The sequence below is a fragment of the Salvelinus sp. IW2-2015 genome, unplaced genomic scaffold (assembly GCF_002910315.2).
Source record: "Salvelinus sp. IW2-2015 unplaced genomic scaffold, ASM291031v2 Un_scaffold37, whole genome shotgun sequence".
Lineage (NCBI taxonomy): Eukaryota > Metazoa > Chordata > Actinopteri > Salmoniformes > Salmonidae > Salvelinus > Salvelinus sp. IW2-2015.
In genome coordinates, this window is record NW_019942507.1 from 652,759 (window position 1) to 677,331 (window position 24,573).

Genomic DNA, 24,573 nt, shown 5'->3' on the forward strand with positions numbered 1-24,573 from the left:
CCTCTACGCAGACGACACTATTCTGTATACTTCTGGCCCTTCTTTTGACTCTGTGTTAACACCCTCCAGGCGAGCTTCAATGCCATCACAACTCTCCTTCCGTGGCCTCCAACTGCTCTTAAATACAAGTAAAACCAAATGCATGCTCTTCAACCGATCGCTGCCTGCTCCTGCCCGCCTGTCCAACATCACTACTTTGGACGGCTCTGACTTAGAATATGTGGACAACTACAAATACCTAGGTGTCTGTTAGACTGTAAACTCTCCTTCCAGACTCACATCAAACATCTCCAATCCAAAGTCAAATCTAGAATTGGCTTCCTATTCCGCAACAAAGCATCCTTTACTCATGCTGCCAAACATACCCTTGTAAAACTGACCATCCTACCAATCCTCGACTTCGGTGATGTCATTTACAAAATGCCTCCAAACCCTACTCAATAAATTGGATGCAGTCTATCACAGTGCCATCCGTTTTGTCACCAAAGCCCCATATACTACCCACCACTGCGACCTGTACACTCTCGTTGGCTGGCCCTCGCTTCATACTCGTCGCCAAACCCACTGGTTCCAGGTCATCTACAAGACCCTGCTAGGTAAAGTCCCCCTTATCTCAGCTCGCTGGTCACCATAGCAGCACCTACCTGTAGCACGCGCTCCGAGCCAGGTATATCTCTCTAGTCACCCCCAAAACCAATTCTTCCTTTGGACGCCTCTCCTTCCAGTTCTCTGCTGCCAATGACTGGAACGAACTACAAAAATCTCTGAAACTGGAAACACCTATCTCCCTCACTAGCTTTAAGCACCAGCTGTCAGAGCAGCTCATAGATTACTGCACCTGTACATAACCCATCTACAATTTAGCCCAAACAACTACCTCTTTACCTACTGTATTTATTTATTAATTTATTTTGCTCCTTTGCACCCCATTATTTCTGTCTCTACTTTGCACTTTCTTCCACTGCAAACCAACCATTCCAGTGTTTTTTATTTTTTTTTATTTTACTTGCTGTGTTGTACTCACTTCGCCTCCATGGCCTTTTATATTTTTATTTATTTATACATATATTTGTTTGCKTTCACCTCCCTTATCTCACCTCACTTGCTCACATTGTATATAGACTTATTTTTTTTTTCACTGTATTATTGACTATATGTTTGTTTTACTCCATGTGTAACTATGTGTTGTTGTATGTGTCGAACTGCTTTGCTTTATCTTGGCCAGGTCGCAATTGTAAATGAGAACGTGTTCTCAATTTGCCTACCTGGTTAAATAAAGGTTAAATAAATAAAATAAAATAAATATGTTACATTTTGTATTTACATAAGACAGATGGTTACTTAAGGCTAAAACCAAATTGTTGCGGTGGATGGGTGGGAGTATAACGTGAAGGTCTAGCATCCCAAAGGTTGCCCGTTTAAATCTCATCACGAACAACTTTAGCATTTTAGCTAATTAGCAACTTTTCAACTACTTCCTGCTTTTAAGCTACTTTGCAACTACTTAGCATCCCAGCTAGCAGAGTGAATCTGGGCCGATTCCGTCTGAGAGTCGGGGCACTTGGCTGAGAGTCAGACTCGGCCGACGTCATGTGGCCCGAGTCTGGGCCGCCTTAGGTAGTATTACTTATGTCTAGGATGCGGGGATTGAGCTCGGGCCAATTCCGGTGTGAGTTATCTGGCCCAAATGTATTACTTGGGGCTCAGGCCGATTGGGGCTACTCTCTGGCAGCTGATTACACAGGCTGCTTTATATAATTAACATTTCATTGTTTATTTATTTTTCCATATTTTCTCAGTGTTTCTGTGATCAAAAAATACAATTAACATTTAAATACAATTATTTAAGAGTCCTGTTTAAGTTGTATTTTGATACTTTGTGCAAGGCAATTGATAAGCATTAAAAACTTTGTGGATGGAGCCTCCCAAGTGGGACAGTGGACACTCGGGAGACACTGCATCACAGTGCAAACTGCGTTGCTACAGATGCTAGTTCGATACCCGTGCCGTCCGTGACCGGGAGACCCATGAGGCAATGCACAATTGGTCCAGCGTCGTCCGAGTTAGGGGAGGGTTTGGCCGGCCGGCATGTCCTTGTCCCATCGCGCTGTAGTGACTCTTGTGGCGGGCCAGGCACATGCATGCTGACACAGTCACCAGGTGTATGGTGTTTCCTCTGACATCATTTTTTGGGGGGTGGATGGGATAATTTGTATGCATAAAATGTATAATAGTAATAATTAATTACTAAATCGGGTAATTTTGTATAAATGTATTTAAATTTGTATCGTGCCGCTTATGGGGGGATTCTGGTAAGATGCCGGCAAAATCGGCTGAATTCCAGTAGACGGAAATGGCCCGATGTACTTGGGCTGATTCTGGGCAGTCATTCATTTTGATTCCGGGCCGAGTCCGACACCCGATTCTGGACCGATTCAATCAGTTCCGGCCCCCCGGAAGAGTGCCGCTTCTGGGCTGATTCCTCATTGCTAGTGTAACCGTATTGCTTCCGTCCCTCTCCTCGCCCCTACCTGGGCTCGAACCAGGGACCCTCTGTACACATCAACAACTGACACCCACAAAGCATCGTTACCTATCGCTCCACAAAAGCCTACTAGCGCACACCCCGCTAACTAGCTAGCCATTTCACACTGGTTACACTAGCTGGGATGTTAGCTAACCCTTCCCCTAATCCTTACTTTAAGCTTGTTAGCTAACCCTTCCCCTAACCTTAACCCTAAACCTTTTAGCAAACCTTTCCCCTAACCCTAACCTTAAAGCCCGTTAACCTAACTCCTAAACTTAAACTTAAACGTAACCCTAACCTTAACCCCTAGCCTATATATGTAAGTAACCATTAGTTTCTCGGATTTACGTACAGAATAATACGAAATGTGCTGAGACCAGGTTGCAGCCACACCACCCGTTTTCAAATCCTTTCGCCCTCTGACATACCGTAATGGTAAATAATGGTGTAACAGCCTACAATTTTCTTGACATTTTGTTTTCATTATTGTGATAGGCTCACTATTTATTTTGCAGGGACGCCGTACCGGACCGTACCGCCTTACTTTCACCCCTGGGGTTAGTGAGGTTTACGGTAGGGACGTCCCAAATATCCCAGATAGCACTGATGAAGTAGTGGGGGCGGGCCGTTACTAACCAGTGCACCGCGCAGGAACTCTGGCAACAGCTACAGCGGAGGATTGGAGCATAGGAATACTGCCAGCGAAATAACAACAGAGAAAGATAGCTCTCCGAATACAGTGAGTAATGCATTTTTTACCCAAACACTGCATTTGCCTTAGCAAATTAGACATTTTATGCGTGCCTTTTGCATTTTTATGGCATAATATGGTGCCTCTTATCCATTCAGTGAGGATATTTATTTTACAGTGACAGTTCTCTATTCGGAGAGGCCTGCAGAGGGGGCCCGGCTCCTTGGATAGCAACTGTAACATTGCAGGGTTTTGTTTCTTTACACCTAATACAAATAGGGCAAATGTATTGTTCTCTGAGCATGCTATACACTATCAATTTACTGCGTATAAATACCGAATAAATTAATATATTTTGTGAACCTTATATAGAGTGAGATTGCGCACGGTTCTGTAAAGGCCTAGAATAGAATAGGGTTTAGAGACGAGAATAAAATTGACTCCTCCCACGGTAGTGTCTGTGGTGTTTATGGTTGCTTGTAATTGAGCTTTTATTACAGTAGAATAGCCATGATTGTATTATAAACCCAGGTGTTAATAACCCTTTACATACAGCCCTCTATAAAACAGTTAACGGTAGGTGGAGTAGGTCTACTGTCCGTAATAGGCCACAATTAGCCTACCTAATTGTGCGGCCACCTGGGATTTTGACAGATAGGCAGGCTAGTGCTATTCAATGCACGCTCCTCGGTGGTGCAAGTATTGTATATCGCTATGCAATCATTTATAATGTTTCTGAGAGCAAGGGCAGGAATGGGAAAAGAGCTAGGCCTTTCTCCTCTGTCGGCACAGACTGATCATTCATTAATATGAATACATTATACTCCCATAATTTAAACGTCATAAAAATATGTACAGTGTAGTCTAACCTTTCTACATGCAACTCGTTACGTTGGCTAATACCTTTTCTTTTTTCATTTCCAAAAAGGTGATGATACTAGTCTATGTTATTTATTTTTATCAGGTCATACATATGTCAAATACATGGCCAATTCCTCTGCACGTATCCACGTATCCACAGATCCTGGGTCAGGTGATAGCCGCGGGGGAAAAAAATCTGATTGGTTATTATCAGTGTCATCAGTGCTAGGGATTTCTCCGTAGTAATAAGAGCGATTGTTGTTTATGCATTTAAGATGTTGCTAGAAACGTATCCTAGTAAATACATTTGTATTCCTAAAACAGCAGAAAGGCAGACACCAACGAAACTGACTACGAGATGCGTCCTGTCTGTCTGTGCTGCTAGGAAATCAAGCACTAGGAAATTCTGTCTCAACTGAGAGGATTATTGTGACAACAGAAGATTAAATGTTAAAAATAAATCACTCCTGCAACATCAAACTAGCCCAGAAGGTGTAGTGTTCACTTCAACATGAGGCATACATTAGTTTCTATTTACATTCCTGTTTTGTAGTGAAACAAATAAATACCTGTAGTGTATCTGTGCTTCTACACCTGCATTGCTTGCTGTTTGGAGTTTTAGGCTGGGTTTCTGTACAGCACTTCGAGATATTAGCTGATGTACGAAGGGCTATATAAAATAAACTTGATTTGATTTGATTTGTGTAGACCATGTCAGAGGAAGTTTTGGAACAAAGCCCTCGTTGCTGATGTTTTGTGACCCTGTGAGGAACCCTCATGTTCTCTTCTCTAACAAAGTATGAATTCCTTGAATTTTTTTACAATAGATCCTTGAATTCCTTCTATTTTTAACCACAAAAGTCCTTTTATGTTTTGCAGCACTGCTATGGTATGCTATGGAGTTTTATTGAATGCAGCCCAGTTTAACATCTTTGCAATGTTTTTTGTTTGGCAGTGAATGTCAAATTGTAATGTCTTTTTCGTCTTCACGTATAAAGTGTGGCAGTGAATGTCTAATTCTTGTAATGTATTTTCTTTCTTTAGGTATAGAAGATGGCAGTGAATGTGCACGCCACGTCTGTGTCCTGTGACACCCTGAGCAGACATGATATGCTGGCCTGGCTCAACGATTCCCTACACCTCACCTACACCAAGATAGAACAGCTCTGCTCGGGTAGGTCTCCATTCCTGACTTGTGATTGCGCTGTGCCTCTAAAGTTCTCTATTTTCGGGTTCCTTATCTCCACCTAGAGAACATACGAGTTGTTCTATCATCTCCAAAATAATGTAAATGAATGGGTCCTTTCCCTATCCCTTTGGGAAAATCTGGTTGAAATGACATCATTACACTGGTTATAATTTGGTTATAATCATGGCATCCTTTCAACCAGTTTATCCTGCTGGGATGGACCTCAAGTCCTCACCAAACCCATTCAAGTAATGAGTGGAGATGAGATTTGAATTGTGTTGTCTTATTACCAGTATGCACTTTTTCTCCTTCTGTTTACCTTCTAGGTGCAGCGTACTGTCAGTTCATGGACATGCTGTTCCCAGGCTGTGTCCTGCTAAAGAAGGTTAAGTTCCAGGCCAAGTTGGAACATGAGTTCATACACAACTTCAAAGTTCTCCAGGCTGCCTTCAAGAGGATGGGAGTCGACAAAGTCAGACTATTATCTATTTGTCATCATCTATAAAACATTACAAATCAGAGCGTATTCACACCCCTTGACTTTTTCCAAATTTTGTTGTGTTACAGCCTGAATTTAAAATGGATGACATTTTGATTTTGTGTCACTGGCCTACACACAATACCCCATAATGTCAAAGTGGAATTATGTTTTTAGAATTTTTACAAATGAAATGTCTTGAGTGAATAGGTCTTCAACCCCTTTGTTATGGCAAACCTAAATAAGTTCAGGAGTACAAATTTGCTTAACAAATCACATAATAAGTTGCATGGACTTACTCTGTCTGCAATAATAGTGTTTAACATGATTTCCGAGTGACTACCTCATCTCTGTACTCCACACATTCAATTACCTGTAAAGTCTCTCAGTCAAGCTGTGAATTTCAAACAAATTAAACCATAAAGTCCTGGGAGGTTTTCCAATGCCTCGCAAAGACGGGCACATATCAGTAGATGGGTAAAAATAAAAAATATCCCTTTGAGCATGGTGAAGATATTAATTACCCTTTGGAAGGTGTATCTATACACCCAGTCACTACAAAGATAAAGGCGTCCTTCCTAACTTAGTTGCCGGAGAGGAAGAAAACTGCTCAGGCGTTTCACCATGAGGCCAATGGTGACTTTAAAACAGAGTTTAAAGGCTGTGATAGGAGAAAACTCAGGATGGATCAATAACATTGCAGTTACTTCACAATAAAATAAGGAAGCTTTTACAGAATACAAATATTCCAAAACATGCATCCTGTTTGCAATAAGGTACTAAAGTGAAACTGCAAAAAAAATGTGGCAAAGAAATTAACTTTTTATTCTGAATACAAAGCGTTATGTTTGGGGCATATCCAACACAACACATCACTGAGTTCCACTCTCGTATTTCCAAGCATGGTGGTGGCTGCATCATGTTATGGGTATGCTTGTCATCGGCAAGGACTAGAAAGGGTTTTTTAGGATAAAAAGAAACAGAATAGAACTTATCACAGGCAAAATCCTAGAGGAAAACTTGTCTCAGTCTGCTTTCCAACAGACACTGGGAGACAAATGCACCTTTCAGCAGGACAATAACCATAAACACAAGGCCAAATTTACACTGGAGGTGCATACCAAGACGACATTGAATGTTCCTGAGTGGCCCAAAATCTATAACAAGACTTGAAAATGGCTGTCTAGCAATGATCAACAACCAACTTGACAGAGCTTGAAGAGTTTAAAAAAGAACAATGTGCAAATACTGTGCAATCCAGGTATGCAAAGCTCTTAAAGACTTACCCAGAAAGACTCACACCTGTAATCACTGCCAAAGGTGATTCTAACATATATTGACTCAGGGGTGTGAATGTTTGTCATTTAGATATTTCTGTGTTTGATTTTCAATAAATGTGCTAACATTTCTAAAAACATGTGTTTCACTTTGTCATTATGGGGTATTGTGTGTAGATGGGTGAAAAATAGGTCTATTTAGGGCTCTAGTCAATCTGTAAAGCTGAAGTGTTACAGATTCCACAATAGAACTGTGAAGGTAATTTCCGATTTAGCTGACATATGCAGCAGTTACCGTGAATACAGTCTCCGCTAAAGTGGGAACATTGCCTTTAAATTTCAGTTACGCTGTAAAGCTGAACATCCGCAATGCAGATTCAATAGAGCCCTTAATCCATTTTGAAGTCAGGCTGTAACACAACAAGATGTGGAATAAGTCAAGGGGGTATGAATACTTTATGAAGGCACGTATCATCATAACAAAAATAATTAGTGTCTGGAACAGTGGTTTATCGTACCCATTTTCCCCTTGCTTCATTCCTTTGTGACTTCAGCCAGCCTCTAGATTTCCATCTCTCAAAAAGCTTTCAAATGTTTATTCTCATTCCTACAGATAATTCCTGTCGAGAAGCTCGTAAAAGGAAAGTTCCAGGACAACTTTGAGTTCGTGCAGTGGTTCAAGAAGTTCTTCGACGCCAACTACGACGGGAAGGAGTACGACCCTCTACAAGCCAGACAGGGGCAAGACATGGCTCCCGCCCCCAATCCAGGTGATCACTTTTCCCACAGACCAAAGAGAACTCATGGTCCTCCAGGTAACCCCAAAAGAATGGTTATATCTCTTCTGAATGGGATTGGCTCGCTGATTGAGCTTTGGATGGCTCAAAACACGCACAGCGCTCTGCAAGCAACTGGTCTGTTTGTGCATGTTCCACTGGATGATATCTCTGTGATGGTCATTTCACAGGCTAGCGTTTTAGAAACAGTCGAGGAAAGGTAGCGCTGGGAGTCAGTGTCGGTATTCTTGTGATCTTCACAGTACCCTTTTGAACACAAATACATTATTTTACAATTTATAAATAAAATTGTTCCAGTTATTCTATATTGAGTGAATTGATCATTGTGGCACCCTTTTGGGACCCTTTGTACTAACAGAGATGTTTTAAGCCTTGATCTTAGACATGCAATGTGTAAAAACAGCTTTTTTGTGCATTGTCTTTTGGTATTAAGGGTGAAAATAAATCAGCATCGGTTCCTAAAATCAGTAATATAGCTCATGTGTGTTACACCACCTGCACAACATTTTGCTATGCTTACAACATGGGTTCTCGTTGAAACACTGTAGTAGTAGTATCCATGGCTTTGATCGCATGGGGTGACAAACAACGAGCATTTGTTTACTATGTTTACTAGTATTTACTGCTATTTCTACTACTTTTAGTTGACAAATATTTGTTTAATAGTATTTTGTTGACATTTACTGTGAGTATGGCCGGGTTTCAATCCAAGGCGCATTACAGAGCAGTGCACTAGAGAGCCCTCAATGTGCCCTTTAAAGGCATTTTCCCCCGAAGTTTGCGTAGATCACGTTCACTGTAAATTACCTTTAATAAGAGTCTGTTATAGTGCGCTGCTCAATAACGCGCCTTGGATTGAATCCCGGCCTAAATGTTATAACAGTAAACCTGCACTGCGACACGAAGGACTCCATTCAATCACTACCACGGAAGTTCAGCGTTACAGCCTGGTTAAAATTTAAAGGCAATGCTTCTGCGTTAGCGGAGACTGCATTCACGGTAAACTGCATATGCTCCAGATGTCGGCTCAATCGGAAATGACCTTTACGTTTCTATTGCGCAATCTGTAACGCTTCAGCTTTACAAAATGAATAGAGCCCTAACACTAACTGATCATTCCAGGCCCCCAGAGGATGTCGCCCACGGTGCCCAAGATAATGCCCGCGCCCCAGAGGGTGCTGAACACCACCGTACATGTGAGGAAGACCCCGGCTCTGGCGCGGAATGGGGGCAGCGACGCGGAACTCATGGAGCTAAATCAACAGGTAGAGTCCCAGGGAGGGTAAGGAGGCCTTACTCTACATTGGAGAAGTAAACTCTTGGGCCATACTAATGTACTAATGTGGTATTGACAGTATTCAATACGAATTAAGGTGTCCTGTATTAGTTTCAACTCAGTTATCAGGTTTTATTTATTGCAAGTAGAGTCATGCTTAGCCCTAAGACTTGGCTGTAGGCTACATCCATGCTCTGGTCTTTGTAATGTGAAGTGTGAGTGTAAATTCACACTAGAGTTTGTCTCATTTTTGACTCAGTTGTGACTTATCCAATAAAGAGGAGGATAAAAAGTTACATTTCATGCATATTAGGAAACAAAATGTAAGTTTAGTTCAAGTATAGTAAGCATGTAACTAACATAAGTTTGTAGTACTCAGTGAGTACAACGGTGCATTCGGAAAGTATTCAGACCCCTTGACTTTTTTCACATTTTGTTACGTAACAGCCTTATTCTAAAATGTATTAAATGTTTTTTTCCCCCTCATCAATCTACACACAATACCGTGTAATGATAAAGAAAACTGATTTAAAAAAAAAACTGAAATATCAGATTTACATAAGTTTTCAGACCCTTTACTCAGTACTTTGTTGAAGCACCTTTGGTAGTGATTACAGCCTCAAGTCTTCTTGGATATGAGCCTACAAGCTTGGCACACCTGTATTTGGGGAGTTTCTCCCGTTCTTCTCTGCAGATCCTCTCAAGCTCTGTCAGGTTGGATGGGGAGCATCGCTACACAGTTATTTTCAGGTCTCTCCAGAGATGTTCGATTGGGTTCACCTCCCTGACCAAGGCCCTTCTCCCCCGATTGGTCAGTTTAGCCGGGTGGCCAGCTCTAGGAAGAGACTTAAGTGGTTCCAAACTTCTTCCATTTAAGATTGGAGGCGGCCACTGTGTCCTTGGGGACCTTCAATGCTGCAGAAATGTTTCGGTGCCCTTCCTCAAATCTGTGCCTCGACACAATCCTGTCTCGGAGCTCTACGGACAATTCCTTTGACGTCATGGCTTGGTTTTTGCTCTGACATGCATAAGCTATTTATGTTTATTATTTTAATATATTTGCAAAAAATTCTAAAAACCTGTTTTCGCTTTGTCATTATGGGCTATTGTGTGTAGATTGCTGAGGATTTTTTTTTTTTTAATCCATTTTAGAATAAGGCTGTAACGTAACAGAATGTGGAAAAGGCAAGGGGTCTGAATACTTTCCGAAGGCACTGTACATCGACCTTTTTATTCTCCATGTGTTTGAAACAACCTTTTCTTGTCTGTGTAGTTGATGGAGCTGAAGTTGACAGTGGACGGACTAGAGAAGGAAAGAGATTTCTACTTCAGTAAGCTGAGAGACATTGAGCTGATCTGTCAGGAACACGAGACTGACACCAACCCTCACCTCTCCAGGATCATGGACATTCTCTACGCCACAGAGGTACCTGTCACAACCCAGACATATACAGTATAATTCAATGTGTTCATATACATCATTGGTCACAACACTGAAACTGAATAAAGAATAGGCTTCTTTTTTTAACTAGAGATGCTACAATTTTAATAAGAATTTTACTAATCTACGTGTAGCCCTGAGCTATCCTTATTTGGATCTATCCCTCTCTCATGTATCAAATATAAGGGGTTGTGGGTTATCATCCACATACACTGTAAATCTGATGATATCTGTATTTTGTGTTTCAGGACGGCTTTGCTGCTCCAGACGATGACGAGATTGATGAACAGGCCCACTTGGACCAGGATGAATACTGAGCCTGTTGTACCTTCTGTCCATATCCCTCTTCTCCCTCCTCTAAACCATTATGTCCATCCATATTCACCCTCTCTCTGCCTCTCTCCTTTGTCCCTCTCTCTGTTTCTCTCTCTCTCCTTTGTCCCTTTTTTTGCACACTATAAATACCTCTATCCTATTCCTGTTCTCTCGCTCTTTTCCTCTCTTCCTCTCTCTTCATATTTATATATGTTTGTCTCCCTCTCTTCCCCCTGGCTATCTATTGTACATACACCTCTACTTCTCAGTGTCCTAAGCTACTCCTCCCTCCCCCCTCCCCAATGACACAGTAGAGGCAACAATAACAGAACATATACTAGTCGTTCCAGCATGGCACATAGTATAACACAGAAAAATGAACAAAACCAATGTGATATTCATGGGGATGTTAGGCCTACACAATTCATTCAGAGTTGTAAATATGTTTTTTTTTTTTAAGGAATGGTTTTGAAATAAGGTAGTTGTCAGAATGCATTTGTTAGTTTGTTTTTTGGTTTGACTCGTGCTTTTTCAAAACCTCATTTTGGGTTTGTTCCAGAGTATAAAAAGCACCTTGTGCATGTTACTGTATTACAGGTTACCACAAGAGTCACACTTAGACTCTAACAAAATGGTCTATGACAACAAATTATATTTCATTTGTCAATACTTTCTTATTTATTGATTTGATTTAACAAATAGTAGAACAATTGATGCAAAATGTATGAAAATGAAACAATACTGTAATTTGTGCTGATGACAGTGAAGCAGTTTAAGAAGCTTTTTCTTTTAGTTGATGGCATGTAGTAACATCAAGGGAAAACACGTAAAAAAGGAAATTGGTATAGAAATGATCATTTAGGGCATAGGATATGATCAATGCACTTTGACTACTCATTCTTGATTAGCTGTATCTGAGCATGAGAATGTTATAAATTGACAGTGAATGGGCAATATATTTGTTAGCTATTTTATGTGCAGATTTTGTCTTCCGTCAGAAGTGTCTGGTTAAATGCCATGGTATTTATTATGTATAATGAGTTTGAACTTAATTTGGTATTAACAATACCTGAGGTACTATGTAGGCTGACATTATGGCAGTAAAATATATTTTTTAATTTAAATGTAAAAATGTGTTATTTGAAGCTGGAATCCGTAATGGTGAAACTGACACGTCTGTTTACGATATATACAAAAATGCCAAAAAGAAGTTACTTCAAACAACGAACATTTTTTCACGATGCTGGAAGCTCCTCCCTTTCATAATTAAAACAATAACAAACATGCTGGGGCGAACAGTGGTGCCGTTTTCCCATATGCGGATTTCAGCTTTAAAGGAGCATGAAAAAAACGATTTACTTTGATTTGATCATATCACGTTTCTGTTGCTAATTTTGCTATGTTTGTACTTTTGGTTTGCTATAATATATTGCGCAGCTGTAGTCTTAGGAATTGCAGGTTGAGTTTAGGCAACAGTGAAGTCAGAATTACGTCCCAAATGGCACCCTATTTCGTATATCGTGCACTACTGGTCAAAAGTACTGCACTATATAGGGAATAGGGTGCCATTTGGGACACAATGAGTTAGTTAGGGGATGACCAGTTCAAAATGATGCTGGTCGTCATGAGCATCATAAGGAATATAAGTCATTTCCCCTGTACTACTGCCTTTACAATGCAAACAGCCATCTGCAATAGAATTTGACCTGCATTCTCTCTCGTGCGTTGACTGTATACCATTGTTTGCATAACTCTCATCTCTTTGAGTTTTATTAAGTAAATAAACTATTGTGAAATAAGCTGTTACAATATTATTGTTTATTTCTGTTTAGCTACAAGATTGTGCGCACAGAAAACCTTAGAAGGGCTATGGTGGGGCTCCACTTGGCCACCTATGGCAGTGAATCACAACCTTTTTTGGTTACTGTACCACCAACTGGTTTTTGCTCTGCCCGGAGTACCCCTGAAGTACCCCCTCATTTGCATTTTACCAGGAAGCCTATGGTCTCATGAGTCTTCTCAAGTATCCCCTGTGGATAGGCTAAGTAGCCCCAGCAGTCTTAGTACCCCTAGTTGAGAACCACTGCGCTAATGGCCCGACTGTCAACGGTAGGGCCCAGAAAAGACAATGCGTTTCCATTCAACGACTGTAGAGGGCACTATTGTTCCACACAATGTGTTGCAGCGGTAAAATGAATTGTATTGTTATATTTATTTATTTCGTAGATCAGCCAGAAACATCCATGTAGAAAGAACATGGATCTACAATTTCGGATATGAACGTCGAACCACCGTACACACCAATACAGGCAATGCTTGTTACACAAGTATAACACAACAGTAGCGACGTCTTATATTGTACAGGAGCTAATGCACCCATCCGGGGGATTAGCTCAAATGGTAGAGCGCTCGCTTAGCATGCGAGAGGTAGCGGGATCGATGCCCGCATCCTCCAAATGTTTTATGTTTTCGACAGAAGCCAATGTAAACGCGCTTATGACTTTATTCTCTTAATGTAAATAACATAACATATCTAAATCAACCTTTAGGACGGAGAGATTGTAAACCTACGAAACGTTTTTATCAATAGGTCCATTCATTTGGTGGTGTGGTGGGTCAGGCCTACAGACAATCAAAATATCAGTAAATAGACTACATATTTAATAGATTTAATAAACTTCTTAATTCAATACAGTATTGTCAATTCAAATAATTATGTTTGAAATAAAATAAAGCTAAGATCCTTGAGAATTGGACATAGATATGCTCCTGGTAGCTAGTGTAATATTCTGTGGCCAGTAAGTTAAAACTATGTGTTACAACTAAACTACAGTATCATGTCAACTCTATAACTTTTGGAAGTAGGCCTAAATACACATCAACACACACAAATTGGCTTCAGAGCATAGGACTAGTGAAGGAAGTCAAGCATTTTTCCAGTAGCCATAAGGGACTGCACAGCATTGTGTTTGCCTATCAAGGCACACCAAATAATACACTCCACTGAAATCATAGTAGGTTATACATAAATATGTCTATGTATAGCAGATTTGGGTTAAAATACTATATAAAATCTATCAAATACTACCTAGAGCACCAGATGGGTGGGGTTCAGAGTTTGACTATTCTATTGGTCCTTGAAGCCAAGCAAGCATAATCAAGATAAAGTATCAGCATTTTGAAATGATTTTAAATAGTATTTGAACCCAGGTCTGATGTGTAGGGCTGAAACTTAACTGCCTATCGATATCGTAGACTTTTACAGACAAGAACACCCTCTCAGACATCAAGTTGAGTCTCAATGAGCTGCATTGTACAATGTTTGCTTATCAAGGTACACCAAAACATGTACTCCACTGAAGACAAAGTAGGCATTGCATTTCAAACATGGTAGGCTATACATACGTCTGTCTATGTGTTCGGGCAAAGGACACAACCCTCTCTCTCAGACACCCATTAGTTTCTTGGCCATGTATCCAGGCATGCTGTAGATGAAGAGGCCCAGGATGAGCACCAGCAGCAGGGCCACCACTAACTTGACCGTGAGCCAGAAGTACTGGTTGCAGATGAGGTTTTTGATGGCTTTGAAAGGCATAAGGAACCATAGGAAGGCTGTGTCTGGACGGCTGGGGGAGAGAAAACAGGGTTGCTTTGTTACTGCAGTAAAGTTGATGACAGTAGATTAGTTTGTGGTACAGTGGGTTATAACGCATTGTAAGACCTGACATAAGCATGTATGGCACCTTAATGTCTTATGATAATTTAATAAAGATCCTGACTAAATATAAGAAATTTTTAGTTGAAATGTTGATACATAATATTGATGCATCATTTCTTACTAAGATATATTTGAAAACACTGAGATTGTATTGGATTCGGATGTGTTGGATTCAAATGTATGGAGTGACAAAGAAAACAGGATCAGTCATTGTTCTTGTCAGTTTATTCACAAACAACAGAGCATACATAATATACTATTTGCTGCACGCTGTTGATCAAAGACATTCAAATACACATTCATGTAAACAGCCGAAGAAAAGCAATTCCATGCAAACGAAGGCTAATACATCATGACTTCAAGCAGGAACAAAATCTGAATTGCGAACCAAACATTTGACTTTGTACATTGACGTGTTCCGCAACACCGCAATATTTAAATGTTTTCTACTTTATGTCGTTGAACTGGTCCTTGAAAGGGATGTGTATATATAATACATCATCAATCTGTTTTCTTATATTTCTACTTGGACGTGGTTTTGTTACTTTTATTTCCGATACATGGTGTGTGTGTACGATTGTCTTGTCACATGGCAAAAACATGTGACTCCATGAGAAGAGATGCTTGTTAGGTGCTTGTTAGAGTAACGATTGTCTTCCTCTTCTGATGAGGAATATGAAGGATCGGACCAAAATGCAGCGTGGTAAGTGTCCATGTTACTTTAATATAACAGAACACTGAAAAAATACAAAAATAACAAGGTGAATGACAACGAAAATCGAAACAGTCCTGAATGGTGAAACAAACACAAAACAACTACCCACAAACACAGGTGGGAACAGGCTACCTAAGTATGGTTTTCAATCAGAGACAACGATTGACAGCTGCCTCTGATTGGGAACCATACCAGGCCAAACACAGAAATACAAAACATAGAAACAAAACATAGAATTCCCACCCCAACTCACGCCCTGACCAAACCAAAATAGAGACATAAAAAAGGAACTAAGGTCAGAACGTGACAGTTAGGGAAAACAAGTCGTTGAATATAGCGCTGAGTTGAGAAGTTGTTGAGTAGTCTTTTCTTAAAGGTATAGTTCACCTTGTTTACAGTGGCAAGTTAAACAAAACCAAAGTGTGAATTGCAGTCACACCTTGTCGACTTCTTTCAAGCTAAGGAAACAAATATCTAAATACATGTTAAATCGCTGAACTATCCCTTTTAATAGTTTCCACTTCTCAGACACCCATTAGTTTCTTGGCCATGTATCCAGGCATGCTGTAGATGAAGAGTCCCAGGACGAGCACCAGCAGCAGGGCCACCACTAACTTGACCGTGAGCCAGAAGTACTGGTTGCAGATGAGGTTTTTGATGGCTTTGAAAGGCATAAGGAACCATAGGAAGGCTGTGTCTGGACGGCTGGGGAGAAAAATAGGGTTGGTTGGTTAGACCACACTAATGCCTTAAGGCCATCACACAGACAAACAGAGGATTAGCAAATATGACTATAAGATATAATGCCAGTTTCCTGTGAACAGAAAAAAATCCATACAAATTATGGAAAAAATAAAGGGTATTTTAGTAACTTACCTTGCAAAGTATGATGATCCCTGGTCAAATCCGGTACTTGATCGAAGCAATTTCATAAAAGACCCTTTCTTTAGTCCATCATTTGTAAGTATTTTAATCAAATGCACCGTTACGTTCGGGTGCGTTCCGACCGCATGGTAGATCGTTGTATTAGGGCAACCTCACGATGCAAAATCATCTCCAATGCAACTTCCCCGTTGAAACACATTGAGTTGGCTCCACCGTATTTGTTATCTCAGTGTGTAAGCACCCTAAAGAGTGGTAGTGGTAACGGGTGAATGGTGCTCTTACTTGGGTTTCTCCAGGGGCTCAGGTTCGTTGCGTCCTTCACCCACTGGATTCTTCTCAGCCTCCTCTGCAGTCATCAGCTGCAGCTCTGCTTCCACTTTCCCCTGCAAAGACACACACACAACATCACTACTAAAATACTGGGGTTCATACAGTATATAAAGGTTCATACAGTATATAAAGTAGGTCTTTATCTTTTGACTGATCTGTTCGATATTTAACTCAGTTTCTTCAGGGTGTAACCCAATTGTCGCGTTTTGTTGAATCAAAGACACCATTTTGACCAGTGTATACTTGAATGTGTTTAATCATGTCCACATTACATAAGAAAAAGGGAAAGGGAGATACCTAGTCAGTTGTACAACGGAATGCTTTCAACCGAAATGTGTCTTCCACATTGAACCCAACCCCTCTGAGTCATACCGTGAGTTCAAACTCGTCGTTCTCATCTCTGGCCAGGAAGGGCCACCAGCCCTTGATCCTCCTCTGTTTGAAGATGGACACCATGGGAATATCCTGTTCGTTCAGCACCATGTTGATGGAGCACTGCTTGGCTGTCTTCGCTCCACGAGGGAAACGGTTCAGGTCTAGCTCAACGGCGCCTAGGAAAGACATAAATATCATACATATTTACTTGATATGCACGAAGGGTTCTCAGCTGTTGTTGTTGACATGTTGATTTTTGTGTTATGACTGCTACAACAGTGTTTTCCATGTCCCAGAATTTGAAGTTACATTTAAAAAAAAGTAAAATATTACATTGAGGGATATTCAATGCCCTGTAGCCCTTGTCTGAAACGTTATATTCACAGAAAGACCAACATCTACAGCCTAGAAGATCCTTATGGTGAAGGTTTAATGGAGGGAAATCAAATCACTCCACCTAAAAAATCATCTGCAGAGAAGTGATCAGCATCCCAGACTTGTAGGTTGAGACGAGCAGGGATCTTATACTCGGTCTCGTCCCAGGCGAACATGGACTCCTTCTTAGAGATGACGATCTTCTCCTCGGCCTGTAGGTAGTCAAACGGGTAGATGAAGCGCCAGTTGAAGAGACCTTCCCCTGTCAGGGAGTGGTAGTGGACGTCGGTGTCCTGCTTGTCCTCCTGCTGGCCCTTCAGCCAGCTGTTGAACGATAGAAGAGGAACGAGAACAAGAAGACATGGTTGAAATATCGAGTGCAAGACACACCCTGAAGTTCGAAAAACATATATTTCAAAGGGAAACATTCTTAACCCTCGCACGAAGATATCACTGGACTTTTCTCCAGTGAAGATGTCGTCATCCTCCAGAATGACCTCGTCTGTGTTCCAGATAATCACCCTAAGTTCAAACCTGCCCGACGACCAGACAAAGTATTAAAAACAATCGATTGAAGTGATATGTCTGTAATGTGATATATCTGATCATCTAACATGGGGAATGTACTTTGCAAATGAACTCACTAAATGTTTTTAAAAGCACATTACATTGTACTAGAACATACTTCTTTGGTTTCCTGGGTGAAATATCAACGGCGGGTCCAGGTGCAGGCATATCCTTGGGGAACATGTCCACCCACATCTCAATCCTCCCCTACACATAGAGAAACACAAAGACAAACTTGGGATGTGATACAATTGAACCACTGTCATGGCACACAATCCTGCAGCCCCTGCAAAGCAGGGCCCGCCCCCCGAAACTGTGCTACGCGAAAACACTAAAATCAACCCTAAATATTAAGGCCTAGAGAACCTTCACATGAAAAAGATGTGAACATTTGTTTATTTTATATATTTATTCTTTCTTTTTTTTGCTTTGAAACTAGCATACAGATTAGTTTATAAAATAACATTATTTGCATCATTTCTGATCCCTTTTTTTTATTTTTAGACTTTACCACCCCCCTCCCCTGGTTGGAAAATGTAAAAATTCACTGCATATACATATAGCCTCCACCTATTTGTACTAGACTCCAAGTGCATGGTCAAATTAACCAATCCTTCTAATCTTAATTCCACCCCTCAGATGTCAACAGACTAACCCATCGTTCCCAGTATATGACCATTTTACTATTTCCTTTTGCAATACATCCATCTATTTGACTGTGATGTCTCACAAGGGTCTTGGACCTCTCTATTTGTCCCATTTATACCGAGATTGCCTTAAAAATAAATACTTTACCTAAGAGTATAAATCATATTTCCCCATCAGATTGTGAACTTTACTCTACTCTACTTCAGATTTGCTTTACAACCTTCACCAGCTGGATTGTTTGAAAGACACTGAAGCATGCACGCAGGCAGTTAGCAAGCACCTTAACACTTGTCCTACCTGTTCGATCCCAGGCTTGTCAGGATTGAGGAGTGGCCTGGTCTCCACATGCTCTGGAATCAGTTTACAGCCCACCCTGGGGATGTCCTCCCAGTGCTTCAGCACTGTCAGGGCCAGGTGCTCATCCGTCTGCTTCTTCAGACCTAAAGAACATCATCAGACCAACCCAGACAGACATACAGCACAGACTAGTCTAGTACTACCTGGCCTACACACAAGGGGTACTTGGGAATGCTCATAACATCATAGACCTATATGATCAGTTGTACACGAGGGGGTATTTCAGGCAGAGTAAAATACCAGGCTGAGGGTATTTCAGGGTACAGTAACTAACATAGAAGGTTAAAAAAGCATTTCAGGTACTGTTATTCTGTTGTGCGCTATACAGTACCATTTTCATCTTCGATCTCAGTTGGGCCCATGAAGACCCGGTTGGCCACCTTGACCCGTCCTCCAGGGCCGTAGTGTGGCCCGTCCAGCTTACCCTCCTTACACAGCTTGGCCAGGATTTGGGTCGGCTTCAGGGGGTCCCGCCACACGTTGTAGCCATGGCTACAGGAATGAATAACAATGATGGCTGACACACAAATCCCTCACAGTTCTTATAAGATAATATATGGTACTAATTGATCCTTTATTTAACCAGGTGAGTCCCATTGAGAAATGAATCTCTTTATCAAGGGATCCCTAGGTATAATCAACAATAATATCTAAATACGGGAAAGTATTTCAGTTTATTCAGTTTATGTTGGTCGTTACTGCAGACTAAAGTTGTAAGTATTAAGAATATTGCTGAATGAATTGACATAGTATACTGTGCTGTTGGTATATATTGATTACATGTACTGTGAATGGCGTCAGGCTATGGAGAGCTAGGCCACACTTACATGGCATATTTCGATGGGATGCCACATATTGCTCTGTGTTTGCTGTAGTAACGGTTCTCCAGATCCAGTTTAGTCTCCCCAATCAGGTCGTCAGTGCCCACTAAATCCCAGTCATAGACTGACACTGTTAGTGTGGAGTCGATGGGAAATGTGGCCTCGATGTCAAAGGATCTGATGGGTTCAAAATAAAGGACTTTGTTAAGTCTTTGGCCATAACTTTGGTTATAAATTTCCACAGGTTTAACATTTTCAAAGCCTATTCAATGCACAAGCTATATAATTGCCAATCATCAATAGTAAATTACTTGGCTATCTCGTATGCTTTTAAAGATTAAGAATTAAGGCCGTATTAAATATAAATTCACTCTATTACGACATCATGAATGTTAGTGGAAATGGTTGAAATGTTGTTTTTAGAGCTTCTCCACTCACTTGCCAAAGATAGGGTTGAGTTGTTTGGAGATGTAGTTCTCTTTGTCTTTGATATCTGACTTGCCCAGTTTGATAGCGACGTACGGATCTGCTTTTCCATTGATATCCGCTGGATGCAGGTCAGTAGCCTGCAGGAAAGTATCAAGTAGAGAGGTTTTATTTGACAATCAAGACATTACATGTTAATAATCACAGGGTAGTTTATTTGCAGTGCCTATAGAAAGTCTACATCCCCTTGAAACTTTTCACTTTTTGTTGCCTTATAAAGTGGGATTGAAATAGATTTAATTGTCATTTTTTTGTCATTGATCTACCCAAAATACTCTGTAATGTCAAAGTGAAAGGAAAATTGTACACATTTTTACACATGAATACAAAATGTAATAAATAAAATATAGTCGTTGCATAAGTATTCACCCCCTTTGTTTAGCCAAGCCTAAATGAGTTCAGAAGTCAAATTTGTCTTAGCAAATCACCAGTTATATGTTATACTCACTCTGTGTGAAATAATAGAGGTAGACATGATTTTTGAATGACTACCTTTTCCCCTGTCTCCCATACATACCACATCTGTAAGGTCTCTCTGACAAGTATTCAACTACAAAGACCAGGCAGCTTTTGGAAAGAGGAATTCACCTTTCAGCAGGACAATAACCTACAACACAAGGCCAAATCTACACTGTAGTTGCTTAGCAAGAAGACAGTGAATGTTCCTGAGGAGCCAAGTTAGAATTTTTGATTTAAATCTGCTTGAAAATCTATGGCAAGACTTGAAAATGGCTTTCTAGCCATGATCCCCAACACCTTGACAGAGCTTGAAGAATTTTGAAAAGAATAATGGGTGCAGACAATACGGGTGTGCAAAGCTCTTATGAGACTTACCCAAGAAGACTCACAGCTGTGAGTCAAGAAGACTCATCGCTGCCAAAGGTATTTGAAACATGCATTGCCTAACATGTAGTGGGTGAATACCTATCAAGGTATATTAGTGTTTTATGTTTCATTAATCTTAAATTTGTTTTAGAATTTTTCTTCCACTTTTAATTTTTTTGTGTAGATTGAGAAAAAATGACAATGAAATCAATTTTAATCCCAAGGGGTTGTAGACTTTATATAGGCACTGTACTCTCACCTGAGTGTAGTGTTGTGTAACTACCCTGATGACATAGAGTCTGACATATAAGTACTGTTGTAGGTACACAACAGAGAGTAGCCTCATAAAGAATGGCAGTGATTGGTAGATGGGTAACAATAACAAATCAGACATTGAATATCTCTTTAAGCATGGTCAAGATAATAATGAATGTTGTGGATGATGTATTAAACCACCCAGACACATCGAAGATGCAGTCGTCCTTCTAAACTGAGCTGCAGGACAGGAAGGAAACTGCTCAGGGATGTCACCATGAGGCCATTGTTGATTTTAAAACAGCTACAGAGTTCAACGGCTGTGATCAAATCTAATCAGATGTTATTGATCACATGCGCCGAATTACAATAGGTGTAGTCTTTACATGCTTACTTACAAGCCCATTCCCAGCATTAAAAAGTAAGAAACATTTTCTAAATAAAAAAAGGAAATAATTAAACAATAAAAACAATAACAAGGCTACAAACATGGATCGAGTGAATGTGCAGGGATACGAGGTAGTTGAGGTAATTGAGGTAGTACAGTATGTACATGTGGGTAGGGGTAAAAATGATTAGGCAATCAGGATATATGATAAACACAGCAGCAGCAGCGTATGAAAGTGTGTCTACGTGTGAGTGTGGCGTCAATATGCATGCGTGTGTGTTTTGTGTGTGTGCGCGTATGTATTGTGTATGTGTGTGCGTTTGTGTGTGTGTTGGGGTGTCAGTGTAGTATCTGTGAGTGTGTGGGTAAAGTCTAGTGAGTGTGCAAGAGAGTCAGTGCAAAGCAATTAAGATAAATAAATAAATAATACATGTGTCAATGTAAATAGTCCCGAAGCCATTTGATTAACTGTTCAGCAGTCTTGTGGCTTGGGGGTGGAAGCTGTTAAGGTGCCTTTTGGTCCCAGACACTCCGGTACTGCTTGCCGTGCGGTAGCAGAGAGAACCATCTAAGACTTGGGTGGCTGAAGTCTGACAATTTTTAGGGCCTTCCTCTGACACCGCCTGGTATAGAGGTCCTGGATGGCAGGGAGTTTGGCCCCAGTGATCTATTGGGCCGTACTCACTCCGCCTTGCGGTTGGAAGCCCAGCAGTTGCCATACCAAGCGGTGATGCAGCCAGTCAAGATGCTCTCAATGGTGCAGCTGTACAACTTTTTAAGGATCTGAGGACACATGCCAAATATTTTCAGCCTCCTGAGGGGGAAGAGGTATTGTCGTGTCCTATTCACAACTGTGTTGGTGTGTTTGGACCATGATAGGTCCTTGGTGATGTGGACACCGAGGAACTTGAAGCTCTTGACCTGCTCCACTACAGCCCCGTCGGTGTGAATGGGGGCGTGTTCGGCCCTCCGTTTGCTGTATTCCACGATAAACTTCTTTGTCTGGCACACGTCGCCAGGTCTCTGACCTCCTCTCTATAGGTTGTCTCATCGCTGTCGGTGATCAGGCCTACCACAGTCGTGTCGTCGGCAAACTTAATGATGGTGTTGGAGTCGTGCGCGGCCACGCAGTCGTGGGTGAACAGGGGGTACAGGAGGGGACTGAGCACGCACGCAGGAGGGGACCCCTGTGTTAAGGGTCAGCGTGGCAGATGTGTTGTTGCCTAACACCACCACCAGGAGGTGGCCCGAGGAAGTCCAGGGTCCAGTTGCAGAGGAATGTGTTCAGTCCCAATGTCCTTAGCTAGTGATGTGCTTGGAGGGCACACTGGTGTTGAATGCTGTAGTCATTGAACAGCATTCTCACGTAGGTATTCCTTTTGTCCAGGTGGGAAAGGGCAGTGTGGAGTGTAATAGAGATTGCGTCATCTGTGGATCTGTTGCTCTGAGAACACGTCCTGGTAATCCGTCTGGCCCTGCGGCCTTGTGAATGTTAACCTGTATAAAGGTCTTACTCACATTGGCTACGGAGAACGTTATCATACAGTTGTTCTGGAACAGCTGGTACTTCACGCATGGTTCAGTGTTGCTTGCCTCGAAGCAAGCATAGAAGGGATTTAGCTCGTCTGGCAGGCTCGCGTCACTGGGCAGCTCTCAGTAGGGTTTCCCTTTATCATCCGTGATAGTTTGCAAGCCCTGCCACATCCAACGAGCGTCAGAGCCGGTGTAGTAGGATTCGATCTTAGTCCTATACTGACGCTTTGCCTGTTTGATGGTTCGTCGGAGGACGTAGCGCGATTTCTTATAAAGCGTCCGGATTAGTGTCCTGCTCCTAGAAAGGGGCAGCTCTGGGCTTTAGCTCAGTGAGGATGCCTGTAATCCAAGGCTTCTGGTTGGGATATGTACAGTGGGGAGAACAAGTATTTGATACACTGACGATTTTGCAGGTTTTCCTACTTACAAAGCATGTAGAGGTCTGTAATTTTTATCATAGGTACACTTCAACTGTGAGAGAAGGAATCTAAAACAAAAATCCAGAAAATCACATTGTATGATTTTTAAGTAATTAATTGGCATTTTATTGCATGACATAAGTATTTGATACATCAGAAAAGCAGAACTTAATATTTGGTACAGAAACCTTAGTTTGCAATTACAGAGATCCTGAAGGGACGGAGGTTGTTGGTCAAGATCTCGCGATACATGGCCCCATCCATCCTCTCCTCAATACGGTGCAGTCGTCCTGTCCCCTTTGCAGAAAAGCATCCCCAAAGAATGATGTTTCCACCTCCATGCTTCACGGTTGGGATGGTGTTCTTGGGGTTGTAATCATCCTTCTTCTTCCTCCAAACACGGCGAGTGGAGTTTAGACCAAAAAGCTCTATTTTTGTCTCATCAGACCACATGACCTTCTCCCATTCCTCCTCTGGATATCCAGATGGTCATTGGCAAACTTCAGACGGGCCTGGACATGCGCTGGCTTGAGCAGGGGGACCTTGCGTGCGCTGCAGGATTTTAATCCATGACGGCGTAGTGTGTTACTAATGGTTTTCTTTGAGACTGTGGTCCCAGCTCTCTTCAGGTCATTGACCAGGTCCTGCCGTGTATTTCTGGGCTGATCCCTCACATTCCTCATGATATTGATGCCCCACGAGGTGAGATCTTGCATGGAGCCCAGACCGAGGGTGATTGACCGTCATCTGAACTTCTTCATTTTCTAATAATTGTGCCAACAGTTGTTGCTTCTCACCAAGCTGCTTGCCTATTGTCCTGTACGCCATCCCAGCCTTGTACAGGTCTACAATTTATCCCTGATGTCCTTACACAGCTCTCTGGTCTTGGCCATTGTGGAGAGGTTGGAGTCTGTTTGATTGAGTGTGTGGACAGGTGTCTTTTATACAGGTAACGGTTCAAACAGGTGCAGTTAATACAGGTAATGAGTGGAGAACAGGAGGGCTTCTTAAAGAAAAACTAACA

General features: G+C 41.4%; 2 protein-coding genes and 1 non-coding gene across 4 annotated transcripts in view; 2 read left to right on the forward strand and 1 right to left on the reverse strand.

Annotated features, from left to right (window-relative positions):
• Positions 1 to 3,018: 3,018 nt before the first annotated feature.
• mapre3a (microtubule-associated protein, RP/EB family, member 3a) lies at positions 3,019 to 12,657 on the forward strand. 2 transcript variants are annotated; one of them, XM_024135070.1, is made up of 7 exons: positions 3,019 to 3,266; positions 5,124 to 5,253; positions 5,595 to 5,740; positions 7,637 to 7,838; positions 8,943 to 9,085; positions 10,370 to 10,522; positions 10,786 to 12,657. In XM_024135070.1, exons 2-7 carry the CDS (start codon positions 5,133 to 5,135, stop codon positions 10,852 to 10,854), a joined length of 834 nt encoding a protein of 277 aa, XP_023990838.1. In that variant the 5' UTR covers positions 3,019 to 3,266; positions 5,124 to 5,132; the 3' UTR covers positions 10,855 to 12,657. The 2 variants fall into 2 exon arrangements, with proteins under 2 accessions (XP_023990838.1, XP_023990839.1); XM_024135071.2 differs by having other exon boundaries at positions 3,028 to 3,266; positions 7,637 to 7,793.
• A 577-nt stretch (positions 12,658 to 13,234) lies between these two features.
• Positions 13,235 to 13,307, forward strand: trnaa-agc (transfer RNA alanine (anticodon AGC)). The gene has a single exon. It is a non-coding gene; the product is annotated as a tRNA-Ala (tRNA).
• A 1,547-nt stretch (positions 13,308 to 14,854) lies between these two features.
• The window catches only part of LOC112068045 (otoferlin-like), a gene marked incomplete at its 5' end in the record, with an annotated part of 14,236 nt that continues 4,517 nt past the window's right edge, over positions 14,855 to 24,573 (reverse strand). The window contains 10 exons of the mRNA XM_024135040.2: positions 14,855 to 15,990; positions 16,453 to 16,553; positions 16,873 to 17,051; positions 17,333 to 17,574; positions 17,686 to 17,784; positions 17,936 to 18,024; positions 18,763 to 18,905; positions 19,154 to 19,314; positions 19,650 to 19,820; positions 20,082 to 20,209. Of these exons, the coding sequence (XP_023990808.1) occupies positions 15,810 to 15,990; positions 16,453 to 16,553; positions 16,873 to 17,051; positions 17,333 to 17,574; positions 17,686 to 17,784; positions 17,936 to 18,024; positions 18,763 to 18,905; positions 19,154 to 19,314; positions 19,650 to 19,820; positions 20,082 to 20,209 (1,494 nt within the window). The remainder of the gene's footprint in view (positions 15,991 to 16,452; positions 16,554 to 16,872; positions 17,052 to 17,332; positions 17,575 to 17,685; positions 17,785 to 17,935; positions 18,025 to 18,762; positions 18,906 to 19,153; positions 19,315 to 19,649; positions 19,821 to 20,081; positions 20,210 to 24,573) is intronic.